Source organism: Nyctibius grandis, chromosome Z (assembly GCF_013368605.1).
Source record: "Nyctibius grandis isolate bNycGra1 chromosome Z, bNycGra1.pri, whole genome shotgun sequence".
NCBI lineage: Eukaryota > Metazoa > Chordata > Aves > Nyctibiiformes > Nyctibiidae > Nyctibius > Nyctibius grandis.
In genome coordinates, this window is record NC_090695.1 from 53184514 (window position 1) to 53206514 (window position 22001).

General features: G+C 37.7%; 1 protein-coding gene across 2 annotated transcripts in view; it reads right to left on the reverse strand.

Moving 5' to 3' along the window:
- Nucleotides 1-22001, reverse strand: part of KCNN2 (potassium calcium-activated channel subfamily N member 2) — a 74522-nt gene that overhangs the window by 50857 nt on the left and 1664 nt on the right. For both annotated transcript variants that reach the window (XM_068423092.1, XM_068423093.1), the window contains exons 3-4: nt 21815-21910; nt 1520-1938 (exon numbers count right to left, since the gene is read on the reverse strand). In XM_068423092.1, coding sequence (XP_068279193.1) covers nt 1520-1938; nt 21815-21910 — 515 coding nt within the window. The remainder of the gene's footprint in view (nt 1-1519; nt 1939-21814; nt 21911-22001) is intronic.

The following is a 22001-nucleotide window of genomic DNA, read 5'->3' on the forward strand; positions in this document are numbered from 1 at the left end:
AGTTATTCAGAACCACTCCACAAGTGACAATTTGGGAAATGTCTGGGTAGACACTCAGGAATTCCTGAGCAGTAATTCTGGTGATAGAAAACTGGTGGGAACAGAAGTGAAGAATGTGAGACAAAGAGGAGAGGCTTTGCAGAAGTCAGTTAGATCTGAAATGAGAATATGCTTATCAAAATGCAACTATTATAGACTGAGTCGATATCTAGGGTGCTGCATCTATTCCCACGATGAGGAATATTTTCAAACTATAATATGTCACTGTTAACTTGGCATTTTCAGAACATTCTTAAATGATTAGTCTGGCCATAACATGAGGAAACAACATTGACACAAAGCATCTACTGTAACAAACTACATTCCACAATTATGGTAATTTTAACAACAAAAACTACAGCGTCAACATGATCTCTACACTCAGTTTATAAGATCAGCTATTTTTCTTTGTAACTAATTGAGAAGTAACGCAAGGAGTAACTTCCAAAAGTGACAGAACTATAACAGTTGGTGTGCAGTTTAACTGCTGATTTAAATCACCTAGCTGTCACAAATAACCCCTAATCTGCTTCTAAAATGGGCAGACATGGAAAGGAAGAGGAAAAACAAATTGGTCAACAACCAGCAGCAGAAATGCCTTAAATATGTTGAAGATCTCTCAGCTTACATAAGGAGAAATTAATTCCAGATCTAAGAGCTGTTCCAGGCATTAAATCTTTCATAGAGAAACATCCTAATTGTCTCCTTAGAGTTAACCTATCTCATATTCCTAAGCAATCCTATCCAATCAGAAGCTAATTTTTTTTTATTAAAGCTATGTTTGAGAAATTCAATTTCAAGCTGTCAGCACTGATAGCCATTTATTCTGCACCTACACTGAAGTCTGTGGGAGGCTGGAAAACCAGCTGAAATGAATGAAAGTCTGCGTCTCAAATGCACTTTTTCTGAATTTTAGACGAAGAAAAAAGAGTTATATTACTGTAATTGTTCTGCCTGTTCCCCTTTTTTTGATCTTGCCAACTCCCCAACAATATTTTGCTTTTTTTTTTACAGCACAATAAAACTCAAATTTAAAAAAAACCAAACATTTTCAATTGGAATTTTACATGGCTATTTTATCTACCTTATACTCAATAAATTTAACTTACAAACAAAATAAATGAAAGCTGATATCAATGCAGAATAACAACAACTGCTCTTAAAGACATTTTATGGTATCTGTCCACTGTGTTTCAGGAAACATACCTAAAGTTATATCAAAACACTGAAATAAAATCCCAATGTTACAGTAAACAGTGTGGCACAAACTTCTCTGCAGAAATCCTTCAGATTAAAAGGCAAAGCATTCCTGACAATATGTGACACAGAATACAACCCAACCAACACTCAAATTATCAAGGAGATGGAAGCTCCATTCCATTAAATATTTAGGTCCCCTGAATCCAAAACTGAAGAGGCAAAACAAGAGACAAAAATAGAAAGACAGACAGAAAGAACTAAACAAACAGAACAACCTTACCTTTCACAAGCTCGGACAGTCCATGCAGCAATTATCCATAATGAGATACTAAAAACCAACAGTACAGTTCCTGGACATATTGTCATTAGAGTCTTCATAACAAAACGGGTATTGAAGTTTATCTTATTTAATGCTCCAATGCTTCTAGATGAGGCATCAGTGAAAAGTTTGCTATGCAAAAGCATAACTCTGGCAATAAGATATAGTCTTAAGAACATTGGTATAGATAAAATAATATCCACATCAGCTGTTGTTGTGGATGGAGCGTAAGAAAAGGCGAGCCGGGCTGTCCATGTGAATGTATAGTTCCCAGGTATGGGATGTATAGCACACACCAGTATTTCCAAGCAGATAAAGAAAATACGCTCATAAGTCATGGCTATTCTCCAGTCATCTGCTCCATTGTCCACCATGAACAACTGAAATAATAAAATATATGGTTAACTTTAGTACATCATTAACAAACCTTGTTATAATTCTATTTTAAAATACCATAGTTTTCAGAGCTGCCAATGACCACTAAAAAGAAAATAAATATGCCATTTCAGAAAATGACATTACTAGATCACTAGGAAGTGAAACATAACTCTAGTTACAACAAAAAGAATATTTTCATGCACTATTTTTAAAACTGTACATGAAACTGAATCTTCACATATTATTTACTAAGAATTTGTCATATTTTCTTTAATTGTCATTTCTGATAAAACAAATCTCCAGATCAACTAAGACTTGTCTCTTCAAAATCAAATTGCTTACTCTAAGTTCATAAAATTGAGAAAAACTTAAGAAAGTGTTTTCAGAATGGATATCTAAATTACAAATTGAAAATACTTTCTAAGATGCAATGCTAAGCATGCCCTAGAGCGTATCTGTGCTTCAGCCAGGGTGATATTATACTTTCTGTAGAACTATCCAAACTACACGAGAAACTGCACAAAGACTCAAAAACATATCTCATGGTGAAAATCTGAAAAGCAAAGGCTGGCAAATATCAGAGTAGCCCAGGCAGTCAGGTGATGTCTTGGCAGCTGAAAAACAAATGCACATGTTGGTTCTTGCACAATCAAGGTCTTCAGTTTGCCACTCAGGAACAAAGGTACTGAAACATTTCACACTGTGTAGTAAATGATGTTCCTGATGTTTAACTAAATAAATACTTAAACAGTAGAGAGTAGCAGTATGCAACAAATTGCAAGTAGGCAACTTTTCTAAAAGGAACATAACCTGTAATGACAAAGAAGATACAATCTCAGTGACAGAGGAAGACCTCATCACTTCAACCATAGTCTGAACCTAAACAAGGCTGTTCAGTAAAGAGGTAAGAGGAAATAAAAACACTTTTGCAGGATTTTTAAAATTATTCAAAAAATAACACATGAGAAGGAAAAGTACACAAAGAATGGTCTCTTTAATGTAAGAGAAGTATTTTCAGCATGCTACACACCATATACACAGCCAAAAAAAACAATTACTCATCTGCACTGCTCTTTGCTCCTTTCCATCTTTCAAGAGTTTAAAAATACAAGCCTAATCTCTCTGTACATGTTTTTTAGAGATCGAAAACACACTCTACATCCTCCTCCCAATACATTCAGTTTGTTTTTCAGAGAATTGATCCAGTCTTTTGTTTAGAAAAGTGATAACCACAAATTAACTTTATTGTAGTTGAACTGATGCTAAAAGAAATAAAGAAGTTAACCACAGTAAGAAACAAAACAAAAAGAATCTCTGTATTTGTGGACCTGTTTTTCATCCCTTTACGTTATTTCCCTCCATCTTACTGCATTGGGTGTAGGTGGCAAGGTTTTGGTACTGGGTGCGGGGGCGCTGCAGGGGTGGTGTCTGCGAGAAGAGGTCAAGGTCTGCTCTGCAAGGGAGCCATTGCAGGACATAGCTGAGCACATCAGTGAAGCTGGTGGTGCTTCTGTGAAAGCATATTTAAGAAAGGGCAAAACACTGCCCAGGCAGTGAGGAGTGAGGGGAAAAAGTGTGAGAAACAACCCTGGAAATGCTAAGGTCAGAGAAGAAGAAGGAGGAGGAGGTGCTCCAGGCACTGAAACAGAGATTTCTCTGCAGCCCGTGGAGAGGACCATGGTGAAGGAGGTATTTCTCTGAAGCCTGTGGAGAGGACCACGCTGGAGCAAATACCTACGCTGCAGCCCATGGAGGACCCTGTGCCAGAGCAAGGTGGGTTTTTCCTGAAGCAACTGCCACCTGCAGAGAGCCCACACTGGAGCAGATTCTCCTTACAAGAACTAATGTCCATGGAAGACTCATGCTGGTGCAGGTTTAGTCTGAAGGGCTGCAGACCATGGAGAGGACCCACAGTGAAGCAGAAGAAAAGCGGGATGAGGAAGGAGCAGTAGAGAGGAACCATCATGGACAGAATCCCACTCCCCTGCGCCACTCATGGGAGACACACAGAGGAGCTGGGAATGAACGACAGATGTTGAGCTTGGGAAGAGGGGAGTGGAGCAAGGTGTTTTAGTTTTTGTCTTTGTTTCTCACCATCCTACTCTCAACTGGCAACAAATTAAACTAATTTTTCCCAAGTTGACCCGGTTTTGCCAGTGCCAGTAACTGGTAAGGGATCTCCCCATCTTTATCTCAACTCACGAACTTTTTCTTCTTATTTTCTCACTTGGTCCTGTTGAGGAGGAAGAGTGAGAGAGCGGCTGGATGGAGGTCTGGCAGCTGGCCAAGGTCAAGCCACCACAATTACGTATAGTTCTTACCTCCACTGCAATACAAAGAAATACAGTGTTGAATTAAGCTGAAGAAACACTCAGTGTATTCAATCTATGCAACATGAGCACTCACACTTTCTTTTACCTGTGGTCATTCTGCAAACTTCACACACTAGATACGCGAATTGATACTGGAAGGCCAATATATGCATGTATGTGTGTATGTATTACCAAAAGAGTGCTGGTTTGCATGTAGCAAATGTACTATCTGACAGTAACTTTCTTAGTTACTTTCAAAGTAGGCCAAACTTTCAAAGTACAGTAAAGCTCAACTGCATTTAATTCTTGTGATTAACCTGTAAATGCTGTCAGTCAGATCACAAAAGTGCTACGTCAGTTATGAGGAGGTCCAGGTATTTAAAACATCCATGAATAGTAATCAGCTTGACGGAAAAAGAGATAGGTAATATCAAATCTCTCAAATGCTGTGTGGGTTTCTGAAGAAAAGAATAAATTAACAACAGAATTAAATATTTCAATTCTCAGATACATATCAAATACATGTCAAAATGGCAGTGTTTCAAAATTTCTTTTAAAGTTTCAAAATCTGCTGAAAAAAGCAGTGGTCTTTTGTCCTCCCTTTTCACCTATCATCTTCAGAGATTTCAAAAAGAATTCTATATGCAGAAAGGCAATTCAAGAAAAATGATATCTTAAGTACTGATTCAGTTTAAAAGATGAGAATAGAAGAATGTTGAGTTAAACTAAGGCATTAAAATTTGATCTTCATTTTTCATAGAAGAAAATGTTATTTAATCACTGAGTTTTTTAAAAACTTTGAGATGTCACTATGGAATACATACTTGATAACATATTCACCTGTCAGCAGAAAAAATCCTAGCATGCTACAAAGAAAGAAGTTTCTCAGTAATGCTCACTGGAACAGGTTACATTTGCAGACACCAAAGATCCCTATCAACTTCCCTTGACCTCAGCTGTGCTAATTTCTTCTACAGAAAATAGTATTTTAAAGTGATAATATACTCAGCTGTTATATAACGAGATTTAGGAGATGAAAACATGGAAGGCAAAAAACACCAGAAGCCACAAAGCACCACAGATGCAGTACAAACATTTCTATTTCATAAAAATAATAACATTTCAAAATCATATACATGAGGAAGATTTCCTTACTATTCTGTGTCTCTAAATCCAAACTATGACAGATATCAAACACTCTGGAACAAATACAGGCCTCTAAAACAGGATGTGAATAACAATTAAATTGGGACATACTGAAATGACACAGAAATTAGTACAGGATTTCATGTACATTTTATATATTGCAATTACGCAACCTACTAAATGCAAGTTTCCCTTTTAATTTGGAGGATAGGGGTTATTTGTGCGTGCCTGCGTGCTTGGCTAAGTACATCTCCTATTCGGAAATAGGAGGAAGGTAAGGGAACGAGGAAGAGAAAGAACAGCTGAACAGCACATGTACAAATGGGTATATGTACTAATGGGTACATATACACCCCCTCAGCTGCTCTCAGTCAATTCTGTTATAATAACCATACATTAATTTAAAGATACTATTTCCCATTTGAACAGAGAACAATGCTAGCAATAAAAAGAGAACATAATAAAAGAGTGAGTAAACTCTTCATGTAGAATTGAGTCCTGTGCTCCACAGAGAAAGCCAAACTCCAGTCAAGGTCAAAGATGTTATGCCTGTTCATAGCTTTCAAATTTCTTATAATCATTCAGTGTTGAAATCTAATGCAACTACTTCATCAGTGTTCTGCAAGGTTCTTCAAATACAGAACTCTCATATACCTTTAGGAAGTGTGCACTCTATAAGAAAAATTTTAAAGTTATTTTCACCTAAAATTATGTAATGTATTGTCAGCATGTTGTATGTAAATGTAAGATATAAATCAGTCTTTAACTTCAAATAAACTTGATATTTGTAATGCCACACAGTAAAAACATAAATATCACATCACAGATATTTATATGGGTATGTGTATATTTACATAACACTTTGTTAAATTCATATTACACCACATGAGAAAAAGAAACATTCAAAGTAGACAGATTGCACACAATGACAACTTAGATCAGAGACTCTCTGAAGCTACTTAAAACAAAAGGAGAGAAGTTAATTTTGTAAACCATTAGTATATCAAAACAGATTCATAGCAGGCTATCAGAGGATGTTGGTGAATGCAAAGAACAATGAAACTAGCCATTTTCTAAAAATGCTTTTACAATCCAGATAAAAGAACAAATCTGAAAACTGTATCACTACCTTGCTGTAATACTGGGGAGATACATTAACACAGGAGTAAAAAGGAAGCAATAAACAGTGATAAACTACCATCCCTGGAAGCATTCCTTGCAGAAGGGGAATCAACTGTCCTCACAAATATAGTGTTGCAATTGTTTAATTTAAAAATCCGAATTTAAAATGGTTAAATACTGGAGTTACTTAAACCTTATAAAAGAACTGATGAGCCTATGATTTAGAGTAGCAAAATATAGCCTCTGGGGCTGCTGATTTACCAAAATTTTTGACCAGACATTTTTGTATAGTCTGTAGTCCCCAAAATATCATTTACACAACCAAAAAGACCGTTATGCTACTCAGAGAGGAAGAAAATATTGCTTTTGTCTCACTATTCCAAACAGCCAAGTTATTGTCCCACAGCACCCCATTAAGTGCAAATGATTTAAAACCATATGGTGGTGGGAGACAGACATCTCAAGCCTTTAACACAGTTCCCCTTAACTAACGGATGAAAAAGACCTTTTTCCACCATCAGAAGGCACATAATCAAATGGTCTGTAAGTTATCTAAATGCCTGTCCTTGACCTTGGAGAGCCTGCAGGAGCTCCTGAGGGCTGCTGTACTCTTCATCCTAAATACAATGCCACAGAGCAGAGATGTTAATGGGTTTAAGTTGTACTTAAAGTCATGAGGCATCAAACACCTTCTGCACGCAAAGCACAGAAGGCAAAAATGTTTTTCACAAAATTACTTGAGTGCTTGGCTATCTTGTATTTTCCAGAATGTTTGCCACATCCAGAGTAAAAACCAAACTTGCTAGTAGGTCACTAGAAACTGATCCACAAGGTCTTGTGGATATAGCTATCTACCGAATGAAATGTGCTTAGTTAATTCAAATGAGCATGCTAGACTGCACTATGGCTTATACACATATACGTGCATACACTGTCCCCCCCCGCCAGTTATAAAAATGCCAATTTAAACAGAGGATTGTTAAAGTCTGGTACTTAGCTTCAGCACAAAAATGATTATTTGCATAGTATATTTATTTAAATTTGGCATCTCGGTGCAAAATGAGTTTTTCATAGTTATTGATATTTTGCTATAAAAGCTGTGTACGTCAATGCACGTAAAGAAAACGTCATGTTAATACGTGCTGATGGCTAAGCAGGCTCAAAATACTTCTCTCAAAGACTTCATTTAAACCTTACCATCTCAGGAAGGGATGCATAAAAGGCTCAGATCATTTATGGTCTTTGTGAACCATATTTTCAGAAGTGCAGCATCAAAAAGTTCACATTAAAATACATCTGTATAATACATCTTAATTACTCTGACAGGCCACACATAACCACAACCATTTCAAAAAATAGGTATGTGATAAACAACGCTCTTATCAGGTTTGTCTGTCTTTTTTTTAACCTCTGTCCCTTAGATTGTTATAAAAAACCTACCCCAAATACTCTATGAGATTTTTTACAAAGAAAGGACATTTATGATCACATAAACTAACAGGGTTAAATTCTGCCTAAGCCCATAAAGTTAAATTCCACCTACCCATATTTCCCTCCTGTTTTAAATCACATACTGACAGTATTCTTTTTAGCTTTCTCTCTCCAAAGATATTCAGAGGCATTGCTCAACATTTTTAAATGGTACTGGCCAGACTTTCTGCTCTATCGTTCATCTCAAACAACTGTGAAATAACTTAAACACCCAACAGCCTACAATGCCAAAAGACCATTATAGCACTCAGCGATTGCAGGGCATACGTAATTTCTTTTCATACAGGTCTCTCCAGATATATGTATGTGCTCCAGGGACCCAAAGGAGGTGAGATGCTCCTAACAATGCCATTCTTTCTACCCAGTAACTTTCTACACAGGTAACAGTGTATGAATTTAAATCCAAGGACTACAAGGAAAAAAAAAAAAGGACATTTCAAGACATCAAGATTTCTTTCCCAATGCTATGGAGAAGAAGAACCCCCTGAAAAAAGCGTAATTATGCATTGAACTAAGAAATCATAACAAGCTTACAAATATATAACAAAACCAAAAGAATTAGATAATGAACTTATTATTATTAATAGAAAGGGCTGATTAAAAAAAAATTAATATCAAAACAAAAGATTTTTTCAGTTTCATTATTGAAAAGATATTTCACAAGACAATCTCCTAACTTAATTTAGTTTGGACACTTGCTGGAACAATCACAGCTGAGCTTCCTCAGATCTGTAATCAACAGGGAGTTATTTAGTCATACGAATTTTTACTACCTTTTGAACTAAATCAGAGGTCTAGAAATAAAAGTTCACCACTCAGGGTTACTATATTCATTTGAGATACTCAGTAGGCCTACCAGTAAGTGACTGAATTAAACTGACTGAATCAGAAGTTTCTACAAACTCAATGTCCATGACAGGTATTTCTTCACTTTAACAATATTCTTAATGTAACAGCTATTTCATTTTACCAGAGTTTCAGATTCCACCCTCTCCAGCTGCTTAAAACACAATAAGTTCTCTAAGTTACCACATGTAGAAGGCTTCCATCCAGCACCATCTCAAAAGCTCTTGTGACTGGGGTTGGCAGTCAAAAATGTTCTCCAAGCAGATACAGAAGGAGCATGACTTAATAAAGCTCCGAATATTGCTTACGTGCAAGAATAATAACAGAGAAGGAACAGTTGAGATAGGTATCCTGCATAAACATTCAAAATGGGAAAACAAGACCAGTTCACTAAAACATCATTAATCTTATTTTATACTATTTATTATTCTGTTACTTAAAAAGCAGAGAAGAAATAACAAAGAAAATAAAAAGAACATGTATGTTACTACATAACAGATATATTTACCGGAGAACACCCTGCATGAACCAGAGCAATCAGAATAGCAGCTTCATATAATTGACAGAGATGGAATGAAAAAGATACACCATTTTCAACCACAGCTTTTTTCCCCCAGGAACGTGAGCAGCCAGATCTTAGGAAACATTTCAGCACCCCACCTAACGTAATCTAACCTAACCACACCACAACTTGTTCAGAACTCAGCTTCCATCAGCCACCACTCCACACTACACCCTGCTTTCGCTGCCTGCTCTGGCTCACTCTCCCTGCTAAGACAGTGCACCTGGACATGACCTATGCCAGCTTTATTACATCTAAAAGGGAAAGCTGCAAAGAAATAGTGAATGGATTGCGTAGGTTCCCTTTGCACTTTCACAAATATAAAAAAAAAGACCACACTGAACAAATTACCACGCTAATAAAATCCCAAAACAAAAACAAAAAAATCTCTTAAAAGCCTTCTGGTCTTTTAGGTCTGCTATAACTATTACACTGATCTTGGCAGTATGGGGTTGGAAACACTGATTTCAAAGTTAGGGATGAATTTAGTTTTGCACTGAAGCAGCAGTTTCAAAACTTCATATATGAAGAACACAGCACATCTTCCCCCAAAATAACTGCTACTTTACAGAACTCATTTCTAGAATGCATTTTTTAAGAAACCTAGTGATCTGTGTTATGTTTTTCCCCATTTTGAGTACCTCAGAAAGAAAGTAACTCTGATTCCATAATCTTCTTGCAGAAGCAAAATTCACTGGGGAGAACTATCTACATTTCAATATTTTACCTTGTTAATTTTAAATTATTATTTTACAACTCTTCATTTAGGATTTGTTTTTCTTCATTCAGTACTAAAAATAATTTGTTCTACAGATCAGTGCACGAAGAAATGCCATCTCCCAAAACGGCTTCCATCTGCTGCTGTTCCCAATGCGAGAGAAGCCTCACCCTCTTCAGGGATGATCAGCTTCATTACTCCTAGGAAAACTGGAACCAATTTAAAGAAAGGATGTATTTTCTGAAGAAACTGGCAATATTTTTGCAAGTGAACAGGGGAAACAAGTTAAAGGAAGAAACACCGAATCTGAAGCTAGATAAAATGAGCTAACTCATTCATTCTGTGAAAGGAGTACACCAGTGACTCTAAACTTAGGAACTTGTTTTTAAGGAATGACTGGTACCAACACATCATATACACAAGAATCTGTCTTCTCAGGTCCTGCTTTAGTGTTTGCTTATGACATAAATATTTCAGGTATTTGGGAAAGTTTGTGTGTTTGTTTTTAAACTGAGTAGGTTTTTATTTAACTGACAATGGATGAATACACATCAGCACCACAGGATTTATAAAGTCCCTGTAGTGTTTTCACTGTTTCAGGAACACAGTTAAACTGGGAACTTCATTTAAGGATATGTTTAAAATAACTCCAAACACAGAAATGCAAAATCTAAGTATTTAAGCATTGTCCTAAAAGCATGACCACTTAAATAAGGGAAACTAAGAACTGGGGAGCAGAAGAAGCAGAGCAGACTCAGATGTACTTGCGTATTTAAATATCCTAATAAACATAGTCACACACTAATCCTAAGTGTATAGAGGCATTACTGTAAGAACTGCCTCTGTAATTCACCCTGGCAAGTAAAACTGGGAGGAAGCAGCAATAAGCAGCTATTTAGTTAGTACCCATTACTTCTGAAGGCCTAAAGTGGGTTTCTGGCTAAATCATATAGCAGGAAAAGCCTTCAAACTGCTTCAAAGATTAAATTAAAATATCTTTAAGAAGGGCAACGTTCAATAGCAGGTTAAATAAACATAGACATGAGTTTCTTTACAGGTATTTACCTGTATTTCTTTACAGGTAAAATACTGGTTTACTCAATCACTACTAATTACGACTGCAGCTGCTTCCTCAGAAAAAAAAAACAAACAAAAAAACTCCCCAAAAACCCAAATCCCAGCATATTCTGTCAAACACCTCTTAGCATACACAGTTCTTGTTGTTGCCCCATTAATTATTTGAATGTTACAGCTTCATCAAATCCATTTAGTTTAGAGCAGTCCCCCTTCCAACCCGGTATTCTATAACTCTATGATTGAAGATGCTCTGTCCTCAAACCTACTGGGTTTTTTAAGAAGTCTGCAAACCAAATACAATAAACAAGCATGACTGCTGCCAATGCCCTTATCTTCCATGGTTTAAACATAAAATTGCTATTCAAAATGTCTTAGAAAGCTTTATTTTCACAACCATTACGCTCAACAGGGCAGTCCATGGCAGCAAAAAGTCTTATGTCCAGCAGTTAGCAGAGGATGATACCAGCCACAACATACGTATGTGAAATGCAAGAATTATTAATTTCGGATGAGCTGACATCTCTGATCACAGGCTGGATATAAAAAACCTGTTCATCTTTTTTATTTTCCTTCCAAGTGCCAAATGGCAGAGTAAAATAATGGTCTTCCAGCTTACAGCCACACTGCTTAATTTCTCATCTGGCTCTGCTGCATCCCATTCTGTCGCCCGGAGTTAGACAAATGTCTATTCATATACGGCTGCACATAAAGATGGAGAACCAAACATTTTCCTGACAACCAATTCTGGAAAGCAGGCTGGCCATGGGTAGTCTTCTGTCAATTTTTTTTTTTAAACATTCTGCCATTAAACTGTCTTAAAACTATATGTAAGCTGAACTGGGAATACAACAGGCCCAGCACTGGTCTATCCTACTGCATAAAGATTTAATTATTCTAAACTATCATAGTGCAGAATGCAGTTATACATACAGATTGCAAGTTATTGGCTTTTACCATGAAGCCCAAACCTGAATGTGAACAAAAGGAGCAGGTGGGCTTAGTGTGAAGCCACTTTACCCATGACACTATTCAGATGAGGATCACATTCAGTAGTAGCTGTCACGGACTACTTTTCAGCTATACTGGAATTTGGATGGACGAGAATTTCTCCTCTGTCAGCCCATTTCTTATGCAGAGTCCAAGAACAACTCTTGGGCAGTATCCTACAAAGGAATCTACAATCAAAGGAACCCACTACAATCAGGGGATAGCAGCTGCACAGCAAAACTGAATTTTACAGCTACTGCAGAGAGCAGTTCCGTGGGCAAAGGAAAAGTGGGTAACGAGCATCCTTAGCTTATTCATAAATCAATGTCTGTTCAAGAGTTTCCAAGTCTTTTTGAAAAGATAATTTAATAACGACAAAGGTGTTAAGGATCAAATCCTTAGCATATAATGAGGGTGCTCTAAACTGAAAGGTTCTAAAGAGCCCATTAATTTAGATACTCACAAATACAGATTCTCCTCTGAAGTCAAAACACACCTCAAATGTGCATGACTGGTGTAAAAATGGTAACTAATGTTCTATTAGAAATGCAGTGAGAATACTTTTGACGAAAACTTCATTAAACCTAGGTGCTATCAGTGAATGCTCAGTGATCGTTATTGCCAGCTGTATTTATTATTTGTTTCAGGTAGGTAACAATTTATTCTGTGCTGCCTAGCCACACCTGAACATTCAGTCTTTCTACAGTTTCCCAGACCAAAATCAGAGTTCTATGCATGCAGACTTTATGGATGCAATGGTACAGACTGAATTAAAGCTACTACACAATTTTTATTTTTAATTAAAGACATGCCTCATTCCCTGGCTGCAACAGATCTTATTCTTAAAACCGTAACAGCCATCACAAAACAAGAAATACCATTCACCACCTGGGACGAATCTTTGTTTTGTTAAGAGACTGAAGATGAAGCATAATGAATTATTCTAGTGAAAGACATTACTGTCAGAGGTCAGGGGTAGGGCACTTGTGAATGTCTGCACACACCTGGAGTAACGCTATAGAAGTTGCAGTGCTATGAAAGCTCGAATAAACAATTGTAATAGGAATAAAATGCTTCATAAAGATTCCCAAAAGAATCTCATTAGGACATGTGGTGGAGCACTGCATCCATTTTACATTGCAGTGTTTGGGACATCCTCTAAAGCAGGTGGATAAATTCTTGAAAATTGTAGGCATAGCTGGATGGCAACAACAGTGTCTTATTTACATGACAAATGAGTGATCTGAGAATAAGACTACAAGACAGGCAAGCCTGAGCTTCAAATGCGGTTACTAAGCCTTCCCCAGATTACTTCCACAGCACTTGAACTCCTGGTCTCAGCATTCCCTTTTGTAACAACATCATTTAAGTGACAGAAAAAAATGTGAAGATTCATCCAGGTAATTCCCTTTCACAATGAAAACTACAATATAAATGCTTGTTATACATGCGTTTCCTTCTTTATAGGCTATCTTACACCTACCGATCAAACCACAGAACTGATGTATAACTGTTTATGGAAGACACACAGCTACACTCTAAAATATTACAAGCAACAATATTTATTGCAGACTACAGGTAGGAAAGCTTGGGAAGCTCTTTACCCACAGGTGACAATAAAATCTATGGATATGAGCCCATATATATTTATTTTTCAATTATGTTTTATTTCAAATATGCTCTTTTACAAGCAAAAACTCTTACTTTGCCTCTGTTATCTTCTTCTGAATACCAACACTCAGTATCAAGCTAGGTCCCTTCCCACACATGCATCCTCACCAGCAGCAGTGGTTTTGCAAGACAAATCATACTTAAAGTTATACCTGTACAGCCTTTTAACTCTCTATTTATGACCCTCATGGCTCCTGCAGTCTTCCGTCACTTTGTGGTATGCATTCAATTAAAATTCATTAAACAATTCTGTTGGTCAATCACATAACACAGAATCCAGCTCTTCCCTATTCATTAGGATAGCTCTACAGTATTAATATGCATAGTTTAGAATGTGCCACTTTGACAGAGCAGGTTTTTCTTTGAATAAATATGTTTCTTTACCAAAAAAAACAACGCAGAGCAAAATACTCTTAAAGAAACTCAGAGTATCAATTTTTAAAATATAAAGATATTTACGGCCTACCCTTTTGTTTTACTTTATATGGAATTCACGGGGGTATTTCCATCTGTCATGAAAAGGTTTAGTATTTACTCAAAAGGAATTTAATTCTGAAAGGTCTGTCAGTCCCCACCAAAATGAATGAGATAAGGAAACACCTTAGAAGATGCACACATCCATCTTCAGAACTGATCCCTCTTCACTCCTTCATGGAGTATCTAACATTCACACTCTTTTGGTTTTAAAATGTCAGTATAAAACTATGTTTATTAAAGACTGCTTTTACACAGATGAAGGAGCACAATTGCAGAGACTGTTCAAGAGGGAAAAGCTGAATGAATCACGAAGTCCAAATGTGTGATTCCCAGCAACTACATTAAAACAGTATTATATAAAATATTTAGATATATTAACTGAACGTTTTTGATTGCAAAGGCTTGGGTTCAGATACATCAGTTTAAAGTACAAAATGTTCTTGTTTTACCAATTCCTTTACACAAGAAATCTTTCTAAGCTGTAAAACAAATTCTCATTATAATCTCATCTGATCTTCTGACAGCCATAAGAAGACATTAATGTAGCTTTCACTAAAATAATGAGACAAAGTCAATTTACACAACTTCATTATAAATACACTGATATGTAGGTATTTCACATATCACATTTTTGAATGGAAGTTTTTCCATTCACATTTTTCAATGTAATATAGTTTACGTTATTAAAAAAAAAAGAAGCATGAAAAAAGTGGTATTAAATTCTAGGGGTTTTTTGTGTTGTCATGATGTGTAATTTTTCTCTTTTCCACAGAACAGAGCTGTGGAAACTTCCTCACAAAATTACTTGTTTTTCTGCATACTTTACAGTTTATTTTCAGTTAATAAAAGAAACTTTGTACAATGACCAATATATCCAGCTTACTTGAAAGCTAATTACAAAATCAGTTACAGCCTCTTCTCTTAGGGGTAATTTATGTCTTAAAAGGAGCTTCACAGGCTCAGAGCAGTAATTCATCCTCTAGTAAGGGAGTGTGACAACAATTTTCATGATCAAAATCAAGTGTGAAAACAGCCGATTCAAGTTGCATAGAAGCTTCCACACAGCTTTTTAATTCTCCCAAGTCCTAAGCAGCAGCGATTCCTGTTCTGATCTTTGCTCAAAACGGACCACAAATATGTCTCAAATCAAACCAAAGCCCAGAATACTACATTTAGTAGATCACATACAAACCAGAACCAGAATCACAAGAGCGTTAATCTACACTTGTCAGACTTGCCACACTTTCACTTAAATTCAGGCAAACCAGAGCTTCAGTCAAGTACCTGACAGAATTTTCTGATCTGAAGTCCCTGCAGCTGAAGGATCTGACATGTACAATACTTTCACATTAAGATGTGCATGCAGAATGCCTCTAAGATTGCAGACAACAGTGTCTCTGCTGATTTCAGCTAAGCCACAAAATTTATACAGATCCAGAATCTGATCTCTGGTTACAAATGTTTTCCTCCAACAGCGGCAAGAACATACCTTCTCACACTTCATTATGCACTACTATGTCTTGATAAACGTCCAACAGTCTCATTAAAAAAATTCTCAGAACAATGGCACATATGAATAGATAATCCTAGGTATAGCCAGGCCAAACATTCAATGTCCTGATCATCAGGTACAACCTCCTCCTTGGTGCTAATGGAGCCTGTTGGAAACAGAGGCATCCTCTACACATAACTTTAATGCAAAAGGCCTCAGATCCTTTTGGATGCTGATCAATGTTAAAAGATTTTCTAGCCTGTCTTCCATACCATATGCATTACAGTGCTGTGTTTCAGAGACACTGGGCACCTGTAACTTCTCCTCAGTCAACAGGTTCTACAGATATAATCTACCAAAAATGTACTGAATGGAACTAAAACTAAGTATTTTCACAAAAATACTCTAAAGTATTCATTTGATAGATATGGTGTTAATTTGACAGATATGGTGTCCTTGCATTCCTACATGATTTTCTGCTGTTCAATACACATATGGAATGTGTATTAAACTTGATTGGTAGAAGGGAATTTTCAAGTCTGTACATGAAGTTACTGTATCCTGGATCAAAACTGCTACACAATGAGTTTTGTTGTTGCCTTATCCAACGCCTATTAAAACAAATAGAAAAAAAAATCATTAATTCTCAACGGGCTTCAGATCAGGATAAAATTATCACTCCAAGTTTATTTCTTGATTTTCACCAGTTATTCAACAGACTGGCTCTCTGGGCTTTTAATCTAACTCATTTGTTTCTGCAGCAGTTTTACAGCCTGCGTGTGCAATCCCTGATGTTTCAATATACCTAAGCAAAGGCAAGCTAGACTCAGCATAGAGTCAACAGATTGCCAACAAGACAGGTAATGAGATGTACATGCGCCACTCCATTGAAGGCAAAACAATGATATAGATAAAAAAGAATAAATAATTTGGCCTGCAGAATACCCATTACTTCTTATGGCAAGAAACTGCAAGGGAGTTTAACTTTGTATTTGTTCATGAGTGCAAAATTTTTACTGCAGAACCTTCTACTGATGCCAATAAGATAATGAAACTCCCATAAACAGTGTTTATTACTATCATGCATTATGGAATTTATTTGCACAATAAACAGGTCAAGAGATTTATTTATTACTATTCTTTGTTGTTTCCTGGTACTGCCTGTCCGATTTCTTTAAGTTTTCAGGAATAAGGAAAAGAAGAAAAGATTCTTGATTCTTCAACAAGATATTTGGGCTCTCAGCTGTGATAACTTTCCATAAAGTTAATAAAGACTGAAACTGTTTCACTCCAAATCCATCAGTAGCACATTATTTTCCCACCACTTCAGAACCATCTAGCAATACATTTTAGAAGTGGTTAGAAATTTCAACTGACATACAAAAAAAATGAAGATTTCTATTCACTGCTACCAAATACCAACAACTTCCATGTTTCTGCATGAGTGAGAGCATCTGTATCAGGGAGAAGGAAAAGGGGTTCAGATTCTGCCCATGAGAGCATAGGTTAGCATTACTCAGGTTACTATTATGCAGGAGAGATAATAGAAGGGCAATGTTTATTTACAGAAGGGATACACTGAGCAGTCCAGCATCAAAGGAAAAGCATTCCAGTGGATATGTTCCTCCAATGAACAGCATCTCTCAAGAAATACCAAGCTATGGTGGAATGCCCAACAAAAGACATTAAGGACCTCCTACTGGCAACCTCAGAGAATTTTGATTTTAATCCTGTGCTCTAAAGTAATACAAGAAAGCACCAGTAAAACTTCAGGAGTGCATACTTAAAAAGCATTTTTATCTCCAGCAGCACTAGAGAGAGAGAGAGGTCTATTTTTCAATAAAAGTAGATAAACTGAAGCTTTACCATGAGAACTGCCACTCAAAACTTTCTTAAATTCCACTTTATTTATTGATCTAACAGCAAATTCCACTAGAGAAATGTGGAACGGAACAGTAAGTTGTCTGGGAACTACAACTTTAACCATGTTCCATGCTGCTGCTTTAATTATGTAAAATAGTGTTAAGTAACAAACTGTTTATGCATGAAGTGGATAATTTACACATCAAAAATTATGATGATAATTGGATTACACTATCTTCTTAGCTCTTCCCTCCTCCATCTCTTCAAACTCTCAGATGGATTAATAGTCAGAGAAATACCTGTTCTAGGCTGGGATAATGATGAGTTACATTTTTCCCATTGATCTTCCAAACACTGGGCACTTGCTCTGAAGAACTGAATCAACCGCCATACAAGCTTGGAGACAGAACAATGCATATGTCATTATCTCCCAAGTGTGATGTTTTAACAGTGTTATAGGCATGACAACAAATGACCAAAAAGAGAACACACAGATTTGGGGTTGTCACTATCTGCAACGCCAACATCGTTACTGTTGTTCGTTAGGGTTTTTTTTTTTTCTAGAAGGGGGAGGGATGCGAAGGAAACTTGCTTGTAATTTTTATCCTCTTTTCTAAAAATGATAATGTAAGCTATGAATTATCATTTAAACCCAGCTGATTTCATTTTACTTTTGTTACAGTCTTAACACTAACTCACATTTGTTAAATTTAATAAGAGTTCACACTCTATTCTTAAGAGTTACATGGAATAACTAATACCGTGCGACCACTGCAAACATATTTGATGAAAATGTTTTAACATTTCCAGTATTTAACAAGGCTATGCAGCATCCGTACAGTTATTGTTGTCTAAAAACTGCAGCTACACCCTTCTGGAGACTTTGGTCTGTCAGGTGCAGAGTTCTGGGCAAGTTCCAGGGAATTCAAAAACAAAGCCCTGCTGCTAATAGGTTTTGAATGAGAGGCTGCAAACATGCCCAGAGGGATGCCTGGGCTGCCGGACGGGCGGGGGAGCTCACCTGCCGCCGCCACTGCCGGTGCGGGGGCGGGTGCCGGTGCCGGGCCCCGCCGGGGCGCCCGGGGCCCCATGCACCGTGCGGAGCTGTCTGCGGTGCTGAAAACGCGGCGGCGCAAAACGCCCCCGCCCAACCTGTGAGAGGCTAAAGGTGCTCCAGCTCCTCCACCGCACGTCGACCACGGTCTAACTGGGGGAGAAGACAAAAAAGAAAACTCACTTGCCTCACGCCGATATATTACTCTCGGCTCTTAGGAAGAATCCCTATAAGTCTTCATAAACTTCCCTTCCAACTCAAAACGTTCAGCAGGTCTGGGACAGACAAACTCTAGAGTTTGGTTTAACCGACTGTTTTCAAAGGAAAACACACGGGCAAGGTCATTTCAGTGGAAAGACGAGAGTCACCTGCTATGCTGCTAGGCACTGCCCTGTAGACTTGCTTGCAGCATGGCTGTTCGGACTTCCTACCAATAAATCAAGGTCACAGCCAAAAGGAACAAAAAAGCTGATTTCCATTTGCCGGCATTTTAGGTCACTAGGAGTTTCTAAACATTAAATCTGCAACCAGTAATAATTATTAAACTGACAGCTTTTTATTTCCCAACATGTTTCGTCTCATGCTTTGTTTGTCTGCACGTTTAGGTTGGTTTGCTTCCACCAGAGTATGAAAGACACTACATCGCAAGCAGAATACATCGACCTCCTTCTGTTCTACAGAACAATTTTTCTTCTCTCAATGAATTCCTGTTTATTTACACTATAGCCACTGGTAAAGGCTACGTACGCTTCAGACAAGAATTAGAAAGGAATGTTCAAACTTGAACAGGATTGATAAATAGCGGGTGCAAACAGTCCTCCAGGACACGATTAACCATCCGTGGGCAGGATTCTACAGACGTGATACATTCTACTGCATGTAGTAGGATATTTGCTTGAACTAAAGGCACATGTGCCTTCAGAAAACAGTCAGCTTTAAAGATTATTTTAAAACCATTACATTATCAGGGTTACACAGTATTTTCTTTTGCCTGGAGAAGATTCCGTACATTCCTAAAACAAAGTATTTTAAAGGTACTTCTTGTTTTCAGATGTCAAGTGTAACAGAAATTCACGAGCATAGATGGACGTAATTTTTGCTCTACACGCTCTTTATCTTATTTTTTAAAAGTCAAGGCTGTATACAAAAACAGACTATGCCTAAATTAAAAAGCTGTCAGATATCTAATAGCTAAGGGTGGTACTATGCCCCTTCCTTCTAACAATCTCCTTGAAAAAGAGAACTTTCTTTTAATTTTCAAGAAGAGTGAAAGAGCCCCTTGAAGCTGCAGCTCACTCCAGACCCTGCCATGACTACTGCAGTTTTTGGTGTCTCTCAGACCAAAAAACATAGGGTATTGCTGTTTTATAGGCAGGTATACTTGTGTTCTGTACTGTCAGGCAGCACTGAAAACCACATTAACCTTGATTAAGTCACATGATTGCATAACTCCTTCCATGTAGTCGCACACATGAGGAAGTTCTTTAAAACAATCAATTTAAAAAAAAAAAAAACACAAACAAAACAGAATTACAACTTTAGGTTTTTAAGATTGTTTTTTTCTGATCCATAACACATTCCTAAGGGAATGAAAATTTGTAACTATATATCTGAAAAAAATCCCAACCAGATCTTGGGAGTAACTACTCAGTATAAGCTGATGCATACAGGGACCTACAACTACTTGGTTATCTTGCATAAAATTTTCCATTTAAAGCTTCTGGAAAATGCATAGAGTAATTCAAATGTTTACAGAGATTTTTTTTTCAGCTTTGCTCTTCATTGCTCAAGCACCACTTGTGGGAAGATATACCAGAGAAGGTGGCTCCCACATTGCAGCAGCGCCACTTATTTTTATACAGATAAAGAAACCCCTTCAACAGTACTCCAATAGTTTATAGAGGATGCTCTTTCACCAGAACACTTGTTTATTGAGTACAATATCATTAAACAGCATTCAATATCTTTGATATTAATGCAGAGAAACGGGGTTCTGAGCCAGGAATACAAGTTTTGCATGTGCAAGGACTGCACAACAGGATCCAATTTGGCAAAGAGTCTTCAGTAACATAATACTTCTCTAACATTACCCTAAGTAGAAGACTATGGTACCATTTCACACTGAAACTACAGCATTCATTTGCACAGAAGCAGGGTGCTATACAACTTTTAATTTTTCTTTTTTTTTTTACTGATTGGTACCAGTGGAAAAGTCTTCTTTGCCCTTGAAAGCTGTCATTTCAGCAGCTGTCATTTCAGCTTGTAGCTCAAGGTATCTCCAAATAATGTGAAAAAGCAAAAGCAATGATGTATCTATGAGTAAGGTGTTTTTCCCTTCAAAACTTTGAAATCTATCTGTTGTATGTCTCAGTTGAACTGAAATGCCAAATTTTAATTTCTTGCCCAAAAAAATTACAACTGAAATTAGAACTAAGCCCCTTGGACAGAACCTGTGACAGTATTTGTGAGGCTTATTCTACAGCTTCAATCCCTATGTTCCTCCTACCTTTAGCCCTGCCTTTCTTGACAATTTTCCTCTATCACATTCCTAGTGGCTGTGTGGCATTAAATAAAACAAGTCGAACATAAGTCTTCCCCCTCCTCTTAAACATTCTCCCAGAGTACGCTCGTATCTGAGACAGCGCAGTGAAGATTACATACCTTGCACAGTGAAGATGATTAACCTTGCCGTCAAGAGAAAATGCACAGCATGAAATTTAGTCATCGGGAAATAAAAGACCATTGCTGTACATCTGCTACAGAAGACGGCAGGCGTGTCACCAAGAAAGCGCGTTATAACCTCAGTGCTAAGCGATCCTATAGCATAACTGCAGGTTAACAGTCTCTAACAGGCAGAGCTTCCTGGCACTTATACGCCCACCGTGTTTCTCTCCACGGCTGAGGTCCATTCATCAACTCCGGCAGGCGCACAGAGATCACTTTGGCTTTCTGAACCAGCGGGAAGTGCCAAGTACTTACCACTACTGCGCCCTCAGACAAACCGCCTCACACCCCCAGCTACACCAGCAACGCTCACTGACCCACCCAAGGAAACGTTACCTGGATTTCCCTTGCGTGGTACACGATGATGAGCCCGAGCAGGATGATCGTGGAGAGGCTGATAAGGCATTTCAGAGCGAGGGAATACAGCGACTCCTACAAGAGAAAGGCACCGCCGTCCCTGAGAGACCCGCACGCAGGGGCCGCTCCCGCCCCACCGCCACCCCCGGCGCCGGGGAGGGCCGCC